Source organism: Clarias gariepinus, chromosome 9, assembly GCF_024256425.1.
Source record: "Clarias gariepinus isolate MV-2021 ecotype Netherlands chromosome 9, CGAR_prim_01v2, whole genome shotgun sequence".
Lineage (NCBI taxonomy): Eukaryota > Metazoa > Chordata > Actinopteri > Siluriformes > Clariidae > Clarias > Clarias gariepinus.
In genome coordinates this window covers 5238949-5262926 of record NC_071108.1, presented here as the reverse complement: position 1 = coordinate 5262926, position 23978 = coordinate 5238949, and the positions used below count along the sequence as shown (strand labels likewise).

At 37.8% G+C, this 23978-nt stretch overlaps 1 protein-coding gene across 1 annotated transcript in view; it reads right to left on the bottom strand.

Moving 5' to 3' along the window:
* The window catches only part of srpk3 (SRSF protein kinase 3), a 31120-nt gene extending 7564 nt beyond the window's left edge, over nucleotides 1-23556 (bottom strand). The window contains exons 1-12 of the mRNA XM_053504375.1: nucleotides 23472-23556; nucleotides 22809-22914; nucleotides 17964-18619; nucleotides 16379-16487; nucleotides 13887-13974; nucleotides 13177-13264; nucleotides 10544-10650; nucleotides 8094-8259; nucleotides 5316-5341; nucleotides 1596-1794; nucleotides 987-1217; nucleotides 90-187 (exon numbers count right to left, since the gene is read on the bottom strand). Of these exons, the coding sequence (XP_053360350.1) occupies nucleotides 90-187; nucleotides 987-1217; nucleotides 1596-1794; nucleotides 5316-5341; nucleotides 8094-8259; nucleotides 10544-10650; nucleotides 13177-13264; nucleotides 13887-13974; nucleotides 16379-16487; nucleotides 17964-18619; nucleotides 22809-22914; nucleotides 23472-23550 (1953 nt within the window). The 5' untranslated portion in view covers nucleotides 23551-23556. The remainder of the gene's footprint in view (nucleotides 1-89; nucleotides 188-986; nucleotides 1218-1595; nucleotides 1795-5315; nucleotides 5342-8093; nucleotides 8260-10543; nucleotides 10651-13176; nucleotides 13265-13886; nucleotides 13975-16378; nucleotides 16488-17963; nucleotides 18620-22808; nucleotides 22915-23471) is intronic.
* Between the last annotated feature and the right edge of the window lie 422 nt (nucleotides 23557-23978).

Here is a 23978-nt window from a genome sequence, read left to right as displayed (position 1 = left end):
CGACGCCCATGGGGAGGGAGGTCATGCTCCGGGATGTAATGGATGTTTAAGCGCTCGGGTGCTGAACGATGAGATCTGTGAGCACTCACCACCCAGCAGGCGTTGCCCAGGTCTGCGATCTTGATGCAGATTTTATCTGCGTTCTGCGGTTCAAGGGGGTTCACCAGGAAATCCGCTGCACTGAACGCTGCAAGCACAGATGCCACATACTTCGATTTTAATGACCAGAAATAAGCAATTTGTAGTAAAATCGGGTTTAAATCAACGGGCTAAAAAGGAAAACAATAAAATATTTGTTGTACTGTACATCATGGCTTTGATCTCAGTAAAGTGACATTAATATTTACAGAAGATGAGTTAAAAAGACAACAACGAGAAATGTAAAATGTAATGTAAAATAATATATAATAAGATATATAATGATGTATAATAATGTATAAATGATATATGTGATTATACATTAGTAATACAGTGCACAGATGAGTGTATAGTGATTATTATATGTATAATCAATGATATCTAATGTATAAGTGATAGACATAGATGTGATGCATGATGAGTGATGCATAATAATGAATATATTGTATTATAATGATATATAAATAATGTATAAAAGATGTACACATGATGTACTGTATGATATAGTATAATTATGTATAATATATAATGCATAGATAATACAAGATGCATAATAATCAATAAAATAAATAATATATAATAATATATAATGTATATATAATATACGTGATGATGGAATGTATGATGATATATAATAACGATATATAATAATGATGTACTGTATAATCATACAGTATATGATGATAAATGATGTATAATAATGTATGATGATGATGATATATAATAATGATGTATAATATTGTATAATGATATGTATATACTGTATGTGATGATGTATGATGACGAATAATGTATAGTAATGAATGTAATGTAATGTAAAAGAAAAATGTAAAATCCTGAAAACTAACTGTTTGGGGAGAAGCCGGATCTCTGGCTGTCTCGTTCTGTAGAGTACCCAGACAGTGTGGAAAGTGCAGACTCGGAGGTAGCAGACAGTATGGAGCTTGACGTGCCAGAGAGAGCAGATCCAGGGCTGGAGAAACGGAGAGGCCCGTAGCCGTTATATCCGTCCTCGCAACATGATGATCCGGACTCCGGACTACCCTTCATGCCCGGTGCGTGATACCCGTTACTGCTCACTGGCACGGCAAAAACAGAGAGGCAGAGAAGCACATTTAAGGAAGCAATTAGAAAACTTCAAGGGGTCACACTGATCTAAATGCTGTTCCAGTTAAATATTCTCTTTTAAATTCACTCATATACGAACTGAAATTAAACAACAGATTTATCGCTACAATCGCTTTTTTTTTTTAATATCATAATATTTTCAGGGAAATATGTAACTTAAGCCTAAGTTTATCCCGAAGAATCATAAACTGAAAGTCAACTTAGGTTACGAGACTTTGACTCTTAATTCTAAAAAAACATTTCATTATCTATTGCCCTCATCGTTGTGTCCTTGCACGCTATACGTCCTTCTCTAGGCAAACCATTTGCCTGTTCGGTTTATGTCTCACTCTGTGCGGGCGTTTCCGTCTCGTCCTCGTTTTCGCTGAGCTTCCAGAGCATCCGGGCATTTCCACAACTATCCGGTGGGGCGAGTCCGTCCAGCTCCTCCATCCTCTGCAGGTCCTGAAGCCTCTCGTCCAGCAACCGCTGCTGCCGCTTCGCCTTCCGCTTCAGCTTCTTCTTTTTGTTTTTAGACAGCTTGCCCGTCTGTACACACACACGCACGCAAAGAAAACAGGAAAAAATACAAAATAAAAACACTCAGTCTTTCAGATTCGATTCCTGACATTCCAGTAAATTAGAATTCAGTATCAGATCTGATCAGGTTCGACTACAGAAGAGTTGCAAGCTACAGCAGCAACAAGCTCAAAGGCTCAAATTGGGATGTGATGATGATCAAAGTGCGACACAGGGTAAAGTGCAAGGGCCGAGAAGCAGGGTTCACCACGTGCAACTTCATACCTCAGACAAAACCGTGCTATAATACTAAGACTACTACTAGTAATATTTGCTTGGTGTTTGTTTTATGAGTTCTACAAAATATCTATTAAGTATAAATACATGCCCAAATCCCAAACACCTACTGTATACATGCACTCGGTCATGTAAACGTGAACAATTACAGTTAACCCCCGCAAAGTCCCGGTTCAGAGTTAGCAGCCTCAGTAGTTTGCAGATTTTTCCTTTGTTTACGGCAACCCCTGCAATTTAACGGAAACAGCAAATGTATTCAACTATTTTTTTTTTAGGGCTTTTTCGTGGAAATATAGTTTTTTTTATGCTAAACTATTAGGAACAATACAATTGACTAATTTAGTAAGAAATATTAACGTAATGTTAATTCAGCTAAATTCTAATTTTAATAAACACTTAATTCCATATAAAATATGATACTGTATAAAAAATTTTTGTGCTGTTGAGATAAAAAAAAGCAACCGTAGAGAAAAGCACGGCTTGGGACAGTCAATTATTACTATTTTCACCCTACAGTAAATAGCAAAAAAAAAAACCCAGACCAAAAAAAACCCAAGCTTGCATGAATTACAGTAGATACAGGGGTAACAACATTATATTCTAGCACTGAGTTTAAAATTAAATGAAAGTGTTTTGGGAGCATGTTTGGGGGCATATAGAGTTTGAACTATTTTTAAAAAAGGCATTATAGGCTTTTTTTTTTAACAAAATGCAATTTTTTTTTTTTCTTCACAATTTTGGGGTTCGACTGTATACTGAACGTTAACACACTACTTAAGTAAATAAAAAAGAGGAAATGACTCTACCTCTAAAATATTTCAGCACTGAGCTACATGGTGTTGAAATTCATTTTTCTATATTACTATAAATCACTCCTAAACCACATTGAGACACGTCTGGATGTGATTTGAGGCAGAGATTAAAGTAAGAGATTCTATATCTCTGGTGTAAAACTAAAGAAGCAATCATTACACAATGCTCATGTCATGGCTGATAGATTGCCGCTGGCATGAATATAAAACAGCAAATGACATTTTCCCACAAAACTCTTAGTTTAATTGCAGCAGTAATTTGTTTCTCACTTTGGACTCGATCAGCTTTTTTGATGCTTTAATACCAAGCCGCTGTTCATCGCTTATTTTCTCATCACCGAACAGCTCTGTTTATTACTTTATTCTTTAAACATCTGCCGAGATCGAGTCCTCCCGGTGTGTCGTGAAGGCGCGCTAAGTTTACACTGACGCAGCAAGAACTGAAGACCTACAGTGCAGGACACATGACACCGGAGGACCATTTCCTGCTCGGGGAAATAACCGACTGAGCTGCGACTCAAACCTCAGTCCTCCTGACCTCCTGAACCGACGCTCACACGGAGAAAAGAGGTTCCAAGGCACTGCAGCGGAGCCTGATTTAGCCAGGCATTCTGGGAACGCTAGTCGGGCAAAGGGTCGCCGCTGCCAGACCCAATTACAGTGTCGGGCTAATAAAAATAGTGCAGCTTCAAGCATCTGACCTTATTGCCATAATTAAGGGAAACCGCAGATCAATAAAACTTTTAATTCCTTTTAAAGTGCAGAAATACTTATTACTTGTTAATTAAAAGTATATATAAAAAAATAATAATTAAACCGTATATCAAACAACTCTGGAAAATGCAGAGCTGGTATTAATGTACGAAAGTGATAACATCCAATTTGGACAGAACAGGCTCCAGAATTATTAGATGTTAATTAGCTTTATCATACAAAAAAATATATAAAGGAAAATAGAGCATTTTCAAATAGAAGTCATTTTCTTATAATTACTCAAGGATATATTCCATGTTCATATTTTATTGATATATAGTTATTTTAAGAAATAAATGTAATAATAATAATAATAATATACTATATAATAATAATAAACTGAACATAATCTTATCAGAATTGTTTTTATTTGCTAATAAAATTTTGTACTGGATTTTATTTTATAAATTACAGCTATATTTTAACTTCATAATTTTTAGTTATTTTTCAGTTTCAAGCATACACATTTTTTTCCAAATATTAAAAAGTGTAATAAATTTACATTTAGAAAACCTATACAAAAAAATTTTTTTTAAACTATAGTTTTGCTGTCAAGTCTGTACACACACACACACACAGTCAGCCCAAAAATGTATACATACTTTAGAAAAAAGAAAAATAGTATGATGTATATTCAATTAATATAATTTTATGTTATCATAATTTTAACATGACATATAACAATAAATTTAGTATTTAGATATTGAGGGGTTTTTTTTCTTTTCCTGAAGTTTCTACACATTTTTTTTTGGCTGACTCTGTGTATAAGGATTGTTATGAGAATAAACTGATGCAGGTGGTTTGAATTGAAACCTTTTTAAAGTGGAAGTGTAACTGCAGCATGTGGATGAGGTCATGCCTCATCAGAAACACATCCAGTGTGAATTAGTCTAATGTGAGTAATGAACTACTGACGTGATCACCATTAGAGTTAGTAACTGTTAGTATGGTTAACCACAGCAATAAACACAATAAATACCATGCAAAAAAAAAAAAAAAAAAAAAAAAACACATGATGGACATTTCTTCAGTGTACTGTCTACCACTTAAAACCCTCGTGCACTTTTATCTCAACCTGGTGCTCTATCAAACTCTCAGCATTTTATAAAATTACTCATTTTGTACCTGAACTTGTTTATCATCGGTCCTGTCAGGTCTCTTCAAAACAGATTAGTGAGGAGGGATCGGGACAGGAAATGATTACTAAGTTAAAGGTGGATCTACAAGCTAATCAATCATTTTTCGTCAACATTTTTGTGCAACAAATAATGTCACCGTAAAAAAATAAAAATAAATAAAAATTACGTCTGAGGTTGTATTTGTCTAAAACTAAGACCTGCTACGATGAGATGATTTTAATTTTGTTTTTTACACAAACATCACATTAAGAGAGGAGGAACTAATGTTTATACATAACCACATACTGATTCTTTGTTTGATACCCAGAACTTAATCGAATTCAGCAACAAGACAACACCCGACCCATCAAAATCAGTGATGTGTAGATGTGCAGGTATTTCCAGTGCGGTAAAGCCTACAGTGAGTGTGCAGCATCGGGGAGGTTAAAGAAAGAGAGAGCGACAAGCAGGCTAAAAAAATAAAAAAATAAAACTCCGGTGACTGCACCAGGGAGAAACAGAACACCTACAGGATTCACCTCATAGAAGCAGGCACTGCCTCTTAACGTACCTGTTTGTCCCTTGGAGCCGTGCTAACTGCCATCAGAAGAAGAGGGAGAAAAAAAGGTAGGAGGGAGGGGATAGAAAACCACAATGATTCGAGGGGGAAGAGAGAGAGAGAGGGAGAGAGAGAGAGAGAGGAATTAAAAAATAATAATAATAAAACAGAAAAACAGAAAAAAGAACAACAGGACACAGTTAGAAGGCAAACAGAGACAGATAGGAAATGAAAATGACTGGAATATTCACCAAGGACACAGCAGCACCAGAGAGACAAGGATACAGCATGCATACAAATTACATGTTAATCTTATTCCTCAAGAGCAGTTAATTTAGCCGAAGCGTTCCAATAGCGTTTTGCAATAATTCCAGGTTAATTTTCTTCCATTTCCAATGATGCTACTTAAATCACAGGTTAATTTAAAACTACCAAGAACCAAGTCATAATATGATACAAGAGCTTTATTGGTCCTTTGTTCAAGGTTATTTCACAGATCCCTCCAAAAACAAAACAAAGGTCTCAAAACAAGTGTGGCACCGAATCTCATCTACAGGAAGTTTGCGCTGTTGTACTCGGTCATGTCCTCATGTTTTTGAGCAAAAAATTAAATTCTAGTCGTTTGAGGGGGGGAAAAAAACAACAACTTCCCAATGGGAAATGACCCAAGTGTATTAACAATTACAGGAACACTCCACCCTGAAACACTCGAAACACGCTTCACGTGAAAGATTTTTGATGCATTCGGTGATGAGGGGGCTGCTTTATTTTCGTTATGTCCCATGAGAACTTAGAACTGGTGTGCTGTGGGGGGGTTTACAATGGTATTTACAATGAAAGAAGAACAAAAAATTCTAATTCATAATGGTCATGTTTCATTATTAGCTTCACAAAGCAAAACAGGAAGTGCTTCATTCGTTACTTAAAAAGATTTTGAGCATCACTTGAAGTTATTAAGAAATCCAACTTAAAAGTAGTGGAGATGTTGGACATCAGATGCTGGACTGAAGTCCTAAAAGGCTAAATTAATCGATTCACACAAGCGAGTCATTCAGTTAAATAAATCGGATCAAAGAACCGACTCGAAGACACTTCAGTGTCGTGTAGAGTCAACAGTTGGGAGCATGAAATTGTCCAAAATGTCTTGGAATGCTTAAGCATTAAGAGTTTCTTTCACTGGAATTAAGAGGCCGAGTCCAACTCCTGAAAGACACCCTGACACCAGTGCACAAAGCAGCATCCACAAAGACATAGATGAGCGAGTTCGTTGTGGAAGGACTTGACTGGCCTGCAACCCGATAGATCACCTTTAGGATGAATTAGAGCGGAGACGGCGAGACAGGGCTTCTCGTCCAACATCAGTGTCTGACCTCACAAATGCGCTCCCGAAAGAATAGTCAAGAGTTTCATAAACACACTCTTAAACCTTGTGGAAAGCCTTTGCAGAAGAGTTGAAGCTGTTATAGCTGTAAAGAGGGCGGGGCCAACATCGTATTAAACCCTATGGATTAAGAATTGGGTGTTACTCAAGTTCATATGAAAGTGAAGGCGAGCAAGCAAATATTTTTGGTAATATAGTGTATATACAGTACGTACTGCATAAATACAAATATGGAAGTAATTCAGGGTGGATTTTTCCCTTTTAAATCAATAAAACGGAACACAATTAATGGAAATGATTTGAACAATTCAAATGGCTTCAACTAACTTTTCGATTCAATTTCATTCGGCACCAATAGGGAAAATCTTATTGGAAATCATTTAGACCGATTCCCACTAGGAAGCCTTTTTCAAGCAGAAAAATACAAAAACTTTCTTTCTTCAAGAATTATCAAGAATTCCATAAACCTGGTCAAGGTCAAAACATTGAGTACCAAAACATTGAGAAGTCATTAAATTGTGCTTATTTGTCAAGGACTGAATTTTCTGTGTTTCAAATAGAGCTTAAATATACATTAATCGGAGAGAGTGAGAGAGAGAAGAGAATAAAATGAAAAGTGATCGTCTGGTATACTCTAGCGGCTGTCTAATTGCTCGAGACTGAACTCTTGCGCAATACTGTACGTTGCATATTTGAGAAACGCAAATTCAAATTCAATATCTTCGTTTACACTCCTGATTGTTTACTTCGTTTAAAAACTGTAATCACTTCTCTAAATCGTCGATAACAGGACAACCCTCCATAAATAACGGGTTAGGCAACGCCTGTGTTTGCACTCAATTAAGCGACTCGTTTTTGTTTTTGTTTTTTTAATTACGCAGCTGGGAATTATTTATAGGCTACAGTGCATGGTAATGCTTTTATTAAAAGTGACAGAAGCAGAGTAACCATAGCAACAGGCGTGTTAATTGATATCTTGTGTGCGCGGTTTAAAAATTAAAAAGGCTGACAAATTGAAACGACGATGAGCTTTTCGAGTTTAGACGATTAAACGTATACAAAAGGCTCCATTGTTAAAAACTGGTGATTAGTCATGAGGCAAGATAACGACTAGACTAAAAAAATAAATAAATAGAAAGTCCAGGGAGATGGAAAAACCTGATTTTTTTGTTGAAGGTTAATTTCTCATCTTCGGGTGCGTAATTTATTTTTAAAAACAATTTGTGTAGCTGTACTTTTCAGAGCCCGTATATAAACTTTACAGTTTGTGTAATTCTATACGGAAACGTTCCCTCAGACAATTAAAATAAAACAACGAATAACAACAGACACATGTAAAGTTTCCGACTTTGTGTAACAGAACAAAATAAACAGAGTGAGCAGTGATTATGCGATGCCGCGAGCTTTACCAGAGGAGCCAGACGGAGGCGGAGCTCCAGCTTTCTGCCACAGCGTAGCCTCAGCAGCCAGGCGCCTCACGTACACGTCCGTCACGTCGAGCAGGATGTTCTCTGGCTTGATGTCGGTGTGGATGATCTTACACTTGGTGTGCAGGTAATCCAGACCCTGCAGAACCTACGCAGGAGTTTTAACAAAAGGTTAAAAACAAGAAGTTTTTAACTGTTTGACTTGAAAATTTAAAAGCTTAAATTATTCTTAACAAACCACCTGTATATTCCGCATTACATTTAATTACAAATGAAGAGATAGCACAAGGCTTATTTTTACATGCACACCCGATGACAGTTTTATTAATCCCCGTATCAAGAGATGCAGTAGAAAGCATGCACGTCTTTTCTCCTGTCACATTAACTCCGGCTCAGTGTTTTGATTTGGCGTGTACAAGTATTCTGAACCTTTCCTTCACATAAATAAATGATGGCAGACAATGCCGAGGTTTGTGTTTATCAGATTGTACATCATCTCAGGAAGTGGTGTCGGGATTTTGTAAACATAACATGCACGCATTTGTGAACATTATAAACACGCATTGCCAGTGTACATGATCACTACAGCTGTGAATCAATACTGTTTACTGCCTGATGTGTCCCAAGCAGCTATATTTAGTACTACGGAAAGCATTCAAGAAGCACTGAAATGCTGTGCAACTTTTTTGGTTGATTGTTTAAAAGTCATGTTTCATATAAAGGAACAATATTAATTTTTTTATTTAATTATTATTATTATTATTTTTTTTAACACCAATCATCTGCTCCTCACTCCAGTCCAGCAGGTGGCGGTACAGTAACACACCAACTGTTCATGAATTCAAAAGAAGAAGCAGTGCTTAATATTTCCTGATTTTTTGCGATGCCTGATACATTTTTCAAGAACTTTTGTCAGCTGCATAACCGATTTAATCACATAGCTCTAGTCAGTCCCATAACTATTATTGACTAGGAATATTATTACCTGTGGCTTTGAGTGGGAAAAGGAAGAGGGTGTGGCCATGTATAAGTAGCATCATTTATATAAAATTTACTGCAATGAGGGTAAAAATAAATAAATAATTTAGCTGTAGCTACAATCACTAACATTAGTGTTAAGGTTTTTTTGTGTTTTGATTAATTATCCATTATCAAGGGCAATTAACAAAAACAATAGGACTATAAAAAAATAAGTTATGTGGAACTAAGCTCACTGTAAAGTTATAAAAAAAATTTAAGGGATAAAAGCTGCGAGTGCAGGAGGACATTTCAGGGCAGCAAAGACACATGAGACAAAGACGATTTGTTGATCTGAGTCCTGGAATACTGTATACCTCATGTCAAAAACGTGATCCACAGACGTGAACGTTGCTGAGTCTGGACCTGAGCACCTCCAGATCATAACACTGCCTCCAGAAGCTTGTACAGTCGACACTACGCATAATGGGTGCATCGCTTCATGTGCTTCCCTTCTTACCCGGACACACCCATCACTCTGAAATGGGGTCAAGCTGGACTCATCAGGTCACATGACCATTTCCCGTTGTTCCAAAGTGTAATCTTTATGCTTTCTAGCAAACTTGGGGCTTTTTTTTTTTCCCAGATGAGTCTGACCAACAGGTGGTTTTCTTACACACACATACACACAGCTGTTTAGTCCCAATCCTGTGAGTTCTCATCACATTGTGTGTATATAAAAATGCTCTCATTTTAATTATTAATCACAGCTATGATTTTTACTGTGTATTTTTTTACCATGCAGCCTTGCCAAGAGTTTAAATGATCTCCATCCATAATTTTTTTCCCCCGACTACATTTCTTTCACAAGGTTGACGTTTCAGCACTATCCTTCCAGGTTTTAATGATGTCTCGATAGCTTCTTAACCCGTTCCAGTAGTTTTAAATCACCTTAGTTATTTCAATTTTAACTCCGACATTAACTTTCCTTAATGCAGGCCAATAATAAAGCCCTTCTGAAATAGCGACCTTTTTTCGGCCAGAGTATATAAAACGTATATTGCAAAAAAATGTATTGTACATTTTTAAAGCTGCAAAGTCGTCGCCACACTCCGTCAGGGATTTAAACAGCCATCACATAATTGGATTGCGTCAGTGATTCCTAGTGCTACCGTCAATCATCTCAAGCCCACACGGGTTCATTAACCAAATGAGATTTTTCACTCATTCACTTTCAAGTTCAGATTTTAGCTAATGACTATATAATGACGGTAAGCGCTCCAGATTAAACAATCGTAATTATTATTTTAATGAAAAAAACTTTACAAATAAAAAAAAGGTACATATTTTAAGTTGTAAGTTTTTTTGTTTTTTTTAAATGATCCACAATCAAAGATTAACCTCCACAGAACATGGTCCGTATGTGACGATTCTTTCATGTTAATGCTACGTGTGTGCTGAGTGCAGAAGCGTACCTGACGGAGGATGCTCTTCACACACACCAGAGGCAGGCCCATGTAGTTGGACTTGATAATCCATTTAAGCAGCTGGTGCCCAAGCACCTCCAGCACCATACACACATCTTATTAGTCACAGAGTCAAGGTTATTACTCTCCTGCAGAGCGCGATAAATGGAGTCGAGTTATTAGACCAACAGGGTTATCAGACTCCGACATGAAACTTCACTTTTCATTTTCCTTAACCGACAAGCGAACATATTAACAACCAATGAATCGATTAACTATTATTTTTTAATGCTAACCAGACACATATTGCCCGCTCAGTTTAAGCTCCACATATTGAGTTCTTTCCCTATGTTTTATTATTTAAAATAGAGAAAATCTTATTTGCTCGGCTGCAACAACTCATTGAGTCACTCAGCCCCAACTCTCTCCCTCACATCTGTGAGCAGCCCCGGCACTCTGTGCTCTCTAGCGATTATATTTTTGTCTTGTTTGTTGCATGATCAATGTTTGCGTAAGAAGTAGATGTTCGGGAAGTAACGCAACATTTTTACATACATTTTGCTAACATGAAATAATTTCATTCAAGACTCAAGAGATCAGAGTCTGTAAAAAGATCCGAACTTCCCATCAGTAGTGATCTCACATCGGCTGCATATGTAAAGCACTTTTGTTTTTGAAAGGTCGGTTTAGATCAGCAGCGATCGGTTTCGTGACCCAAAAGCTCGCAAAATTATAAATTATAAGCAGGCTGACTCAATCTCGAGTTCACGAAAATTTAAAACGTAAAATTCTCAAAGGCAAATAATCTATTAAAATTTATTATTAACGTCCCTAAAACATTATGGTGAATCTACTAAAATAGATTTGGAATGAATATTTGTAAAAGACAAAGAAAATAAAATTTATTCAGTTATGCATCCATGTGATTCGTTTGTGAGGTGATTCATGTGACTCCAGAATCGACTTTTTAAAACGAAATTTCAATTAATATACACTTTATTGCTAAAGGTATTCACTCCACCATCCAAATCATTGAATTTAGGTGTTTGAATTAACCTATGAATTAAGATTGGGGTGTTACTCAAGTTCAGATGCATGTAAAGGCAGACGAGCGAATACTTTTGCCAATAAAGTGTACTGTATGTTTGCGGCTATATGAGGCGGCTAAGCGTCATCCTTTACCTATGACCCTACAAGTAATGCACTCTAAACTATTCACACGTTGGCAGGCAGCACTGAGTCACGTGTGGTAGAAGGGAACTATTTACACTCACCTAAAGGATTATTAGGAACACCTGTTGAATTTCTCATTAACGCAATTATCTAATCATAATCATCTCATGGCAGTTGCTTCAATGCATTTAGGGGTGTGGTCCTGGTCAAGACAATCTCCTCAACTCCAAACTGAATGTCAGAATTGGAAAGAAAGGTGATTTAAGCAATTTTGAGCGTGGCATGGTTGTTGGTGCCAGGCGGGCCGGTCTGAGTATTTTACAATCTGTTCAGTTACTGCGATTTTCACGCACAACCGTTTCTAGGGTTTACAAAGAATGGTGTGAAAAGGGAAAAACATCCAGTATGCGGCAGTCCTGTGGGCGAAAATGCCTTGTTGATGCTAGAGGTTAGAGGAGAATGGGCCGACTGATTCAAGCTGATAGAAGAGCAACTTTGACTGAAATAACCACCCGTTACAACCGAGGTATGCAGCAAAGCATTTGTGAAGCCACAACACGCACAACCTTGAGGCGGATGGGCTACAACAGCAGAAGACCCCACCGGGTACCACTTATCTCCACTACAAATAGGAAAAAGAGGCTACAATTTGCACGAGCTCACCAAAATTGGACAGATGAAGACTGGAAAAATGTTGCCTGGTCTGATGAGTCTCGATTTCTGTTGTGACATTTAAATGGTAGAGTTAGAATTTGGCGTAAACAGAATGAGAACATGGATCCATCATGCCTTGTTACCACTGCGCAGGCTGGTGGTGTGATGGTGTGGGGGATGTTTTCTTGGCACACTTTAGGCCCCTTAGTGCCAATTGGGCATCGTTTAAATGCCACAGGCTACCTGAGCACTGTTTCTGACCATGTCCATCCCTTTATAACCTCCATGTACCCATCCTCTGATGGCTACTTCCAGCAGGATAATGCACCATGTCACTAAGCTCGAATTATTTCAAATTGGTTTCTTGAACATGACAATGAGTTCACTGTACTAAAATGGCTCCCACAGTCTCCAGATCTCAACCCAATAGAGCATCTTTGGGATGTGGTGGAACGGGAGCTTCGTGCCCTGGATGTGCATCCCACAAATCTCCATCAACTGCAAGATGCTATCCTATCAATATGGGCCAACATTTCTAAAGAATGTTTTCAGCACCTTGTTGAATCAATGCCACGTAGAATTTAGGCAGTTCTGAAGGTGAAAGGGGGTCAAACACCGTATTAGTATAGTGTTCCTAATAATTCTTTAGGTAAGTGTACAAAGTTTGTTCAGAATCGTAATAAAGTCAGAAAACATTTATATCAAAGAAAAGAGATCAAAAACGCAATACAAATCAAATCGCCACCTAGGTATCGTGATAATATCGTATTAGCTGGTCCATGGCAATTCAGATATACATGTATATGGCAGGATACGAACACCATTGACTCCGGATATCTTGAAGTCATCGATGAGCTGAACTATCGTCTCCCGTTTAGGGTCTGTGGGGTCGCTGTCTCGAACCTGTTCAAAAAGCATAGATATGGACTTTAAAAAAAAAAAAAAAAAAAAAAAAAACTATATACTTGCCAAATTTTAATATTCCTAAACATTTTATTTTTCCTATAATTTTAAATAAAAATAAAAAAACCTCAGTATTCAACACGAACAGATTTTAATCTTCCTTAAATTTAATTAACAAATTCTTTAGTATTCAGGAACCTTGCTAATGATTCCAGTTACGTTCTAGCAGCTATAAACAGTCGGTTCCTCACCCGGCCTCTCTCCATTTCCCTCTTTTAAAGCTAATTACCAAAAATTTATTAAAACACAGCTTGTGAAGATGCTCCTCAAGTCAAAATACTTTTACCTCCTCATCTGAATCCTTCCACAAACGCAGAACATTTCATACAGAAAACTTCCCTTATTAACATTTACACACATTTTCTTGTTTTATACAGTATGGAGCACATGCCAGACAGGTAATCATCAACAGACAGCAGATCCCTCACAATATGAGACAATTACAGTTAGTTACAGCTCCAACGTCCCACATGGTTGTGGAGAACCACTCTGAAGCAGATATCTATAAAGTTTTTTTTTTTTTTATAAAAAAAAAAAAAAAAGGTTAAACTTTTACACTTACACATTTCAGTAGTTTGATCTCATCCAGTGCAGTCTCTGTGTAATGTGGAGCGCTCTTAACCACCTTTAGGGCCACAAATCGTTTCCGCCTAGATACACAAATATGAACACACTCTTTAGTCGAGAACAGGCTATCCTATTGGTTTCAGTTTCTTTATAATCTACATTAAATAATAAGAGAATGTACTAGGTTGCTTTGCAATAAATACATTTTTTCTTAATGATTTTTAAATATCTGAATTGAATGCACCACACATCTCTCTGATCATTACGGCACCAACATTAAGTGAGCTTTGGAACATTCCTCGAGATTGTCAAAAGTTAAAGTTCTTTCCTCAGGACATTCGCCAGATTTTAAACAGCGTTGTCTTGGTTTGCGAGAAATCCAAAGCGTGCACTAAACTACTTAAGAGTACACTCCGGTATCAGTACACTACATTGCACATAGTGAAAGTTTTTTCTGACCGCATTTTTCCACAAAGTTGCCAGTTCAGCATTATCTCCTTAGTTGTTTTCTTTGTTGAATGCAGCCCATTCAGTCCTCCTCCTGACATAAGTAAAGTTGTACTGTACAGTATGTAAACACCAAACCAGGGCGTCTAGACACTTTTATTACTGACATTGGCAGAGATGAAAGAACTTGCTTACCTCAAAAAAAAAAAAAAAAAAAAAACACTTTAATAGACAAAAATAAAATTATAAAATTAATTCTACTGTGTTATTAAAGAAAATGTGAAATGTTGCTGCATAGCTCATTTTACCCTTGGGCTTTTATTGCTTATTGCCTTGTACAGCTTTCACAGCAATTCTAATGTGACTTCAGAGCCTAAAACTACAAACGCATTTTTAATACCACGTTCTACTGAACAAACTGTTTGGCTTCTTATACAGGTCGCTTTATAAAAAACCCATAGTTTTTCCAAGTGTCTCCTGCATCACCGCAACAAGAGATCAAAATTTGTAAACGTCACATTAAAACTGTGGATATACTCGCACCTCCGCATGTCCACATCTTTCCAATTTCACTCTCAGGTGGAGCACATAGTGTTTTGTGTAAAACATACAGAATTGGACAAAACTTTACCATTTGTCCAAAAGACACATGAAGAAATGCTGCAAAGCAAAGATTACTTAAAATGTAATTAAACATTTTTAAATATGCAGTAAACAGTAATGAAACAGCAGCAAAAAGTAATTAACTACAGTCATGTGTAAAATTTTGTACCCCCTCTCCCTCTTTTTATTCTCTTCAATCCTCTTTTTTCCCCCCACGGTGCCATTATTAATTTTCACAAAAATGAAGCCAAATTCATAGTACCCAACACTAAGTACCCCCTTACTGCTTCCAAAAGATTTTGACAGGGAAAGTTGCAGCCAGGTTCTACTAATCGCCAGCCCCTGATTAATTGATCATCAGCGAGTGTTCAGACCTCCATAAAAGCAAAAGTTTTGGCAGTTTGCTGGTCTGAAGCGTTCAGACTGTGGTTGAATCTGGAAAGGGTTATAAACCCAAACAATGTGTAGTTCAACGTTCTACCGTGAGAAAGATTGTTCACAAGTATAGAGCATTCAAGAGAGCTGCCAATCATCCCAGGAGTGGACATCCCAACACAATGGCCTAAAGGTCAGATCATGATGAGAAATACAAAAAAACAAAAATAAATAAATAACACAAGACCCTACATTCCTCACTAAGCACGTTACATGTTAAAACCCATGACAGCACAATTAGAAGAGGACTGAATAAGTACAGTTTGTATGGAAGGGTTGTCAGAAGGAACAATGCTTCGAAGGTATGTCAGAATGGATGAAAAATAAAAGAATCAAGGTTTTTGGAATAAGCAAATGCCCCAAAAAACCTTAATGAACTGAAGTCACATTGTAAAGTAAGAACGTACCAAAGCGATGTGAGAGAATTAGCAAGTCATACAAACTACTGAATCATGGAGGTACTTGGTATTGCCGACGAGAGGGAGATATATATTTTTTGGCTTCGTTTCTGTTATATTAAATAAATAATGGCATGGTTATTTGTGAATGTTGTATGTTGTTCATCTGAGGTTGCATATGCCAAACACTAAGACAATGATCACTAATCACTATGATCTAATAATGTATTTATTTATTTTTTTAGCACACACACAACAAAAAAAGAAACATTAAAAATGAGGGCACTAACTTTCACGCTTGCTTCAAATTTTTGCTGAGAAATACAGCAGCCTTTTATTACCTTTTTTTTCCTCTGGAAAGTTGTATAAGATATAATATTATGCTTTGTTTTTAATACGGTCTTAAAAAATTTTTTCCTTAGGAAATATGAAATGTTTCATATTGGGTCATAAAATAAACAACAAAACATTAAAACATTGGTATGAATAAAACAGCGTGCCTAAGATTCCTGTACATCGCTGTAGATCACAACAACAAGTTGGCAACATTAATGCTAAATAATTTTGATAATGAGCTTTCAGCGTTTAAGGACGGAATACTCACTGAAGATCCCAGCAGAGCCACACGGTAGAGAAGTGACCCCATCCCAGCTTCCTGACTACGTGATATCTGCCATTAAACAGGTCTCCGATCTTTACTGGGTAATAACCGCCTAAAGGAGGGAAAAGAAAAATAACAAAAAATGAACAGCAATAATAAAAGAAAAATAATACTCAGATTATAATTACATGGTTGCTTCAACATAAATGCAGAAACGTTTCACAAGTAATTAAAAATAAGATCTGATTTTTTTTTTCTTTAATCAATTAATTCATTTGTCATGGTAACAGTAACTTCGCCTCACATCAGCTGCATCATAACACCGTCTTTGACTGTATTCCAGTAAAAGCGTGTCTTGTCATGTTTTATTCCTGAGAGTTATAAATAGTGACTTACATCTCCTCTGGTAATCTTACACACAGAAAGAGGCTGGTGCGTGTGTGTCTAGTGGCTCTAAGAAACAGAAACCTTGATGTATTACTCATCTCTCCATGTGTGATATCAGCATTTTAAACTTAAATATCAACCTAATTACTGAGGATCTGTTCTGGTGTTTCCCCACACAGTGTATACTTAGACGGGCCGGCGTTACCTGCGAGCACAAAAGTGCTCCTACCACATACAATCAGGGATCCAACCTACTAACACTGTATGTGAACAGTAAGACCAAGTACATCCAAGTTTACGGGTAGTCCCCAACTTACAAACAAGTTGCGTTCCGGAAGCATGTTCGTAAGTCGGATTTGTTCTTAAGTCTGACAAAGTGAGTTTTATACAGCTTTGACACGAATATAAAACGTAAAGCGTGCCAATCCACTTGACTAAAGCTGTCATCATGTGGCCAAAAACCATAACCACACCTAAGGAAATTAATCTCGCATGACAAATCTAACAATGTTGTCTCTGCGCCCTTAGATGCCATTTTGTCTTAGAGCTGTTTTCCACTGTATTGGACTGTGAACTCTATTACTTTTAAGGTTTTTCCTAAATTAGGATTATTCAGCATCAGGACAGCTTTACAGAACAGACATTTTCTATCATTCTGCTCTCGGACTGATTCACTGAAACCGATGAGGCCGACTAATTTCTCCTGCACCCCCACACGGACTAACATACAATACACCAGACTATAAACATTTTATACATTTACTTACACACTGAGAATACTGTATATAATTGTAAATATTGGTACCTAGTGCACTGCAGTGTATATATTTTTTGTTCAATACTTGCGAGCTACTTCCACGATTACTTTTCATATACGGGTAGATGGAGGGAAGGACAAGTCGGTTGGATCACTGAAATGTGAAATTAATATAAATATCAAATAAATCAAAATACTTAATTGTATTTCTTGTTTGTTGTATGTAGTAGAGCACTTTTGTGCTAACATGTAATGCCGGCTGTGTTCCTGTATAATCTCTGTGGCTTAATATCTCAACTACTCCAAGCCATCTCTAATATCTCCAGTGCACTCAATCTTCTAGGTGAAAAAAAACTGTGTCTGAACATTTCCCTCTTAAACAGCAACCATGTAAGTGTTTTAAAAAGACTAAACAGAACTGTAATGGAGTTTAGTGTACAGTACCTTTACAGTAGTCTCCAGGATTCTCCTGCTCTTCGTCGTCAGATCCGAGGAGCTCTGCGGGCGGGGGGGTGAAATCGGGCGGAGGTGGGCTGAGAGCCTGAGGTGGAGACGTTAGTGGGGAAGGGGCGATCTGAGTAGGAGGAGTGCTGGAGAGAGCAGAAGGTAGGCCCAGTGAAGGAGGTATAGAAGCGCTGGATGCTTCTGATGATGAGAGGATGTATGGAGAAGGAAGCGCTGTAACGGGGACCGTGATCGGGGCTGAGCGCTGGACTGGAGCTGTGGGTTGAAGGTCTGGCGCTACGTGTTGAAGGTCTGGCGCTACGTGTTGAAGGTCTGGAGCTAAGGCATGGACATCTGGGGCCACAGGGTGAACGTCTGAAGGTACAGCATGAACGTCTTGAGCTACAGGGTGAATGTCTGGAGGTACAGCATGGATGTCTGGAGGTACAGGGTGAGCGTCTGGAGATATAGCATGAACGTCTGGAGCCATAGGGTGAATGTCTGGAGGTATAGCATGGCCATCTGGAGCTACAGGCTGAAGGTCTGGAGGGCTCTGAGAGAGATTGAGAGGAGGAGAGGGTGGTGTGTCTGGTGGAGTGGTGGCTCTGTGAATAGTGAGGATGTGACACACATCATCTGAGGTCTGGATCTGGGGCCTGTGTAGGGCATAAACAAATAAAGAAACTGGGTTTAAAAATTACGGAAAAGAAACAAGCTACAAGGTAAATTGTAACCTTAGAGTAATTTAATAAAAAAAATTAAAAAAAAAAAACGAAAACCAGAAAAAGGGAAAAAAAAAAAGTTGCTAGGTGCAAGACACATTAGATACACAGTGAGCTCGACTATTCCGCCTGATTTAAAGTAATTTTCACACCAGTGCGCACGCTTCCTCACTTCCCCTCAATGCAGTGCATCATATCTAAGAACCTCTATACAGAAATATGCTACAGAGATGAAAGTAATTACCATTTCCATGGTTACAGCGACTACTCCAGGACTGTGCAAAGAAACGTAATACCTTACAGGGGTTTCAGGAATTCGATACGCTTTACAGAAAACAAAGTTGAAATTTAGACTGCATCGGGGCTTTGGGAGACGTGTACAGACGTGTTGCTCAGAGATCTCGCGGCTCGAGGTAAAACAATCTCATAACAGATTATACGTCGTGCCGAACACAGAGATTAAAACACTGCTAGCAAGAGAAATCAAGACATAATAAGTTGATCAAAAATAACACGGCTGTATTTTATTTATTCCCTTTTTTTTAGTTTTTTTTTTATGTGCTCCAAGCAATAGGAGGAAAGCAGAACGCACTAAAACATCCTGCGTCCTTTCAGCCCCAGTGTATCTTTTAAATTTGTAAGTTTGATTTGCTCTCGTCCTGACCGCTGCTTAATCTGACAAAAGCATCGTACATTAGGCATCGCTGCAGCCTCGTGGAAGATGAAAGATCTTTCAGCTGGATTATGTCGATGCTGAAATAGATAAAATAAAATATAAGGGAATGACACTGTTACATGTCGAATCTTTCTGCTCAGCGTTGTTCATCTGTCTAATTAAGAAACGCATAATTTTTTAAAACGCAACACCAAAAGCTTTCAGATTTCACCAACAATCAATCTTATCTTCTAGCCTCTTACGCAAACTGTGTAAAACAAAACAAAAATAAATAAATAGAAACACAGGTTCCCAGATTCTCTCTCTCATTCTCATAAAGATTTATTCATAAAATACTTGTATAATAAGCATTTATATAATCAGGGACTAAAAATATAATCGTAAACATTCTGAAATTTGTTTGTATAGTAATGCCAGGCAATAAACGTAATTTTTTTAAATTATATTTATATATAATTATAATAATTAATATAATTAATATTTTAATATATTTTATATAATTACAGTATATATAATTAATAAATAATTATTAACGTTAAATAATGATAATTATAAAAATTTAAAAAATAAACAGTCAAAGCAGGCCTAGACAACCCCATAAATTATTTTAAACTAAACTAATCATTTGATTATAATAAAAGATATTGAGCAGGGGTGATGAATTTAAATTTAATAAGGTCCGTTTCTTTGAGCCAAGGTCCGAATTTCACGTTTGTGTCATGAATTCATCTCTCTATATATGCAGTCATTGTAAAAATAAGCAATTTGAAATTTCAATAAACAGTCAAATTTTATTAACTACCGTCATTAACAACAATCTTTAATCAATCATTCATTCATTCATTTATGCTGCTGTAAAAGCGCTCTGGTTGCTCAGTCATACCTGGCTCTCAGTTCGGGTATTTTACACGACCTCACCTCGGACTGCTACGGATATGTTTGCTGAGTTTTATCTTATAGTTGCGCTTTACATCACTGCTTTTCATTAACATCACGGTTTCAGAACAAACTGTATGAGACAAACTGGTTTTAAACTTCACGCGGGTAGAACGAACATACACTGATCAGTCTATTCATCACTGAAGGGTTAGATTTTCATAATCTGCTTTCCTTTTTTTTCTTTTTTTTAAGCCATGCTCTATCGTGCTTTCGTTTCCGTCCCACACTTTGTCCATACACATTAAACAATTGTGGTGATTTGCTGTTGAGGGACGCGTATCAGAAAACATCAGGTCTGGATAGAACTGTGACAAGCTTCAAAATAAGACCCAAGTCTGTCTTTCAGCCTTTAGTATTGTCTTTTTAGGAGATTTCTAAACATCACTACACATAATTCAGACATTTTTTCCAGGAACCTGTTTACTAGCTGCATTTAACGGCTGATCAAAGTTTGCATGCAAACCAGGATTAGGAAGACAAAATTTAGTTTGGTTTTGCAAACATTTACACTGGAAAAGATTTCTTTCAGATTTTTTTCAATATTTAGTGTTTACCTCGCAGAGATTGACTTTTTCTTAAAATAGCCATGAACATACAAACGAGCTCAAAAGAGTCAGGGTTTATTAGGACGCTCCGATCCTGCTGCTTGGTTTCTTTTTAAAGAGATCGCAAGTTAAAATTTCGAGTGATGATTGGATCACATCGTATGCGCTTTCACAAAAATGCAAGAATATATTTGTGCTCTGTTGTTTTCCTGAGGTACTAAATTTATATTTTGTCTGCTTTGCAAAAGCTGGCCTTTTTGTGATGTGTGTATATTATGACTGAAACAAAGTCGCTCATATCGGCAGCATCTTGTTTAAAGGGGAGACAAGAAGTGCAAAGTGAAAGTGTGCGCCAAAGAGAACAGCTTTATTTCATTCATAAAATATTCAGATCACAAACAACAACATAGCACAATGCATGGCTAAAATATGGTTGTGAATAAGCCTTTTAGAGACAGTAAAACGTTAACGTGAGCCCGTGGCACGCACGCTCTTTCACTTTGCAAAGTTTTGATCAAAAGGCACATGAACGCACGGGCTGATATCGAGATTTCTTTTTTTTAAATGCAGTTTCTCTTCACATAATCCCCCAGAAATACAACAAACATAGATTTATACTTGTTAAATAAGCGCTGCAATTGTGGCGCCGCGGGAAGCGCGTGCGGTGTGAGCCACTTTACTTCAGTCATAATATACTAACATCTTTGCAGTGGTTTTTTTTTGTAATATGCATAAGAATTGTATTTCAATGAATGTTTCAGAAACCATGCTTTATTTCTCTCAAAAGAAGCCCCGTTTCTGTGTGAGGAATCTGAGTGTATAGGTATCGGTCTTTAAAGAAGAGAAAAAAAAAGAAAAAGAATCCTTCCGAGCAGTGTTGGTCTGATGGTTCTTCTAATCGGTAACCTATTAATCCAGCAAAAGGACATAATTACTAATGCCAATTTCAAAGCACTCAAGTCGCTCTGGATAAGAGAGGCAGTGAAATGCCTGAACGTAAACAGAAAACAAAATCTCCTGCTGCGTCATGTCATGTGAAGGAAAGCACTACGAAGAGTGAAAGATCTGCTAAGTGTCGGATCAACATTGTTCAGTTCGTCATGGCAAAAAATACATCAGTGAATCAGGCCGGAAAATATTTCCACCCCGAACCAGCTCGGCGTCCTGTAGCAGGGTTCGGTCCGATTACTGAAATACCAGGTGTCCAATGTATTTATCATTAACAATAAGCAAGTTATTTGCTTATCATCATCAACCGTTCCGGTCTTTTAAATATTATGCTTAAGAACCCCAGGCTTATCCAATAATTTACACAGGAAATGATTGATAAATGAAGCCCAGGGATGATATGGAGATTTTTAAATATCTAGCATTAACCTTGTAGAGATTAACTATTTCTGAAAACAGGATGCACCAACTCTGCTGCTCGGTTCCCTTTCAACAAATTAGAAATACCAGAGTCCTGAGTATAATTAATCACGAGATCCTGCCCATAGTGGTGCAGGGGTAACGAGCTTGCCATTCGCATGTTCAGGTGTTGCGAAAGCCTCTCACAGCTGATTGGCCGAGCTCTCATGGTCGAAGAAGGGATGGATGGCCTTCCCAGTGTCCAATCAATCGCGTCTGATCCAACGAATCGATCTGCATAACTACATTTCTTTTAAACAGATATATTACGCAACATTATGAATAATCACTGATTCTGACGATCAGTCTGATGGACGGCTGTCCTGTTTATACTGTATGTATTGTTCAGGTGACATTAAAATGGACACAGACGAAGAGAAGGGGAGGGCAGACTGTGTGTGTGTGTGTGTGTGTGTGTGAGAGAGAGAGTGTGTGAGTGTGCATATGTGGAGAAGTGAGTCTCTCCACAGGCTGGGGATATTTTTAGCACACACTCATATACAGCAAAAAAAAAAATCTAGGCCACGCGTGTGTGTGTGTGTTGTACTGTACTAACCCGAGCTCAACACTAGGAATCACCTCTGTGGTCACTTTGCGGTGTTTCTTCTTCTTTTTCGGCTTTTTCGTTCGGTTGTTCTGCGGTATTGTGTTACCACTGGACACTGCAATCATCAACAACACACACACACACACACACACAGAGAGAGATTGTGTTAGTACTAGTACCGTTAGCTTACTGCTGTTCCCTATCTACACCAGGCTCTGTCCCAAATCGATAGATATTACAAGCAAAGTTCCCTAGCTATGACGTAGGCACCACAACAACCATTGCTTACGTAGTGCACTCATCTAGGGCGCACAGCGCTATTTGGAATTCGACCCTGTTTTTGCGTCTTATAAAGATCCTGACAGCCCCCAATTATTATTTAATCTACAAAATAACATCGATTTAAATCAATACGCTTATGTATACCCAAATTCCTTAAGGTTTTATCATGATTTGTCATTTTTTCCCCCATGAAGTAATGAGAGACGCTGCGTCCTGGTGGCTAAGCTAACTAGCTAACTTGGCTAACGGTATCCGAATGAAGCAAACTGAGATTTTCATATTAAGCTTCTCACATAAATCGACCGATACAATGGTTTACAACCTAACAACACTAAGTCGTGTTTTAAAAATATGTGTAAAAGTCACTGTTTTTTTTTTTTTAACTCTCACCGTCAGTAGATATCATTGGGACAGCTGTCAGTGCGCGCGCACGCGTTTTCTCCGACGCGGTGGAGGGTAATTCGCGCATGCGCAGTTGCGGAGGGCTAGAGAGACAGGTGGATCCGTTTCAGTCGATTCACTCGGTATAACGTATGGGATATCACGCCCACTCGTGACGTAGGTGTAGCCCCGCCTATACCTATAAGCCATCGTCACCACGGTTGACTCTCAGTTCTTAAGCTCTTCACCTCGATGTGACCACCTTTTCCGTAGAGTTTCCTAGGTGCTGCTAGTTAACTCTACATTTACATTATAGGACTGAGCTTAAAATCAGTTTAACTGTTTCTGTTGGTGTTAGCGACAACAGCCTCATTTGGTTCACTGTCAACTTTAAGTTCACTGTCAGTCAGAGCATTAGCGACATCTCAGTTTGGTTGGTTTCTGTTTAGCTGGGCTAACGGTGCTAGCTAGTATGATCATTGAAGCTTATGTGGCAAAGAAGGAGTCCGCTGTTCG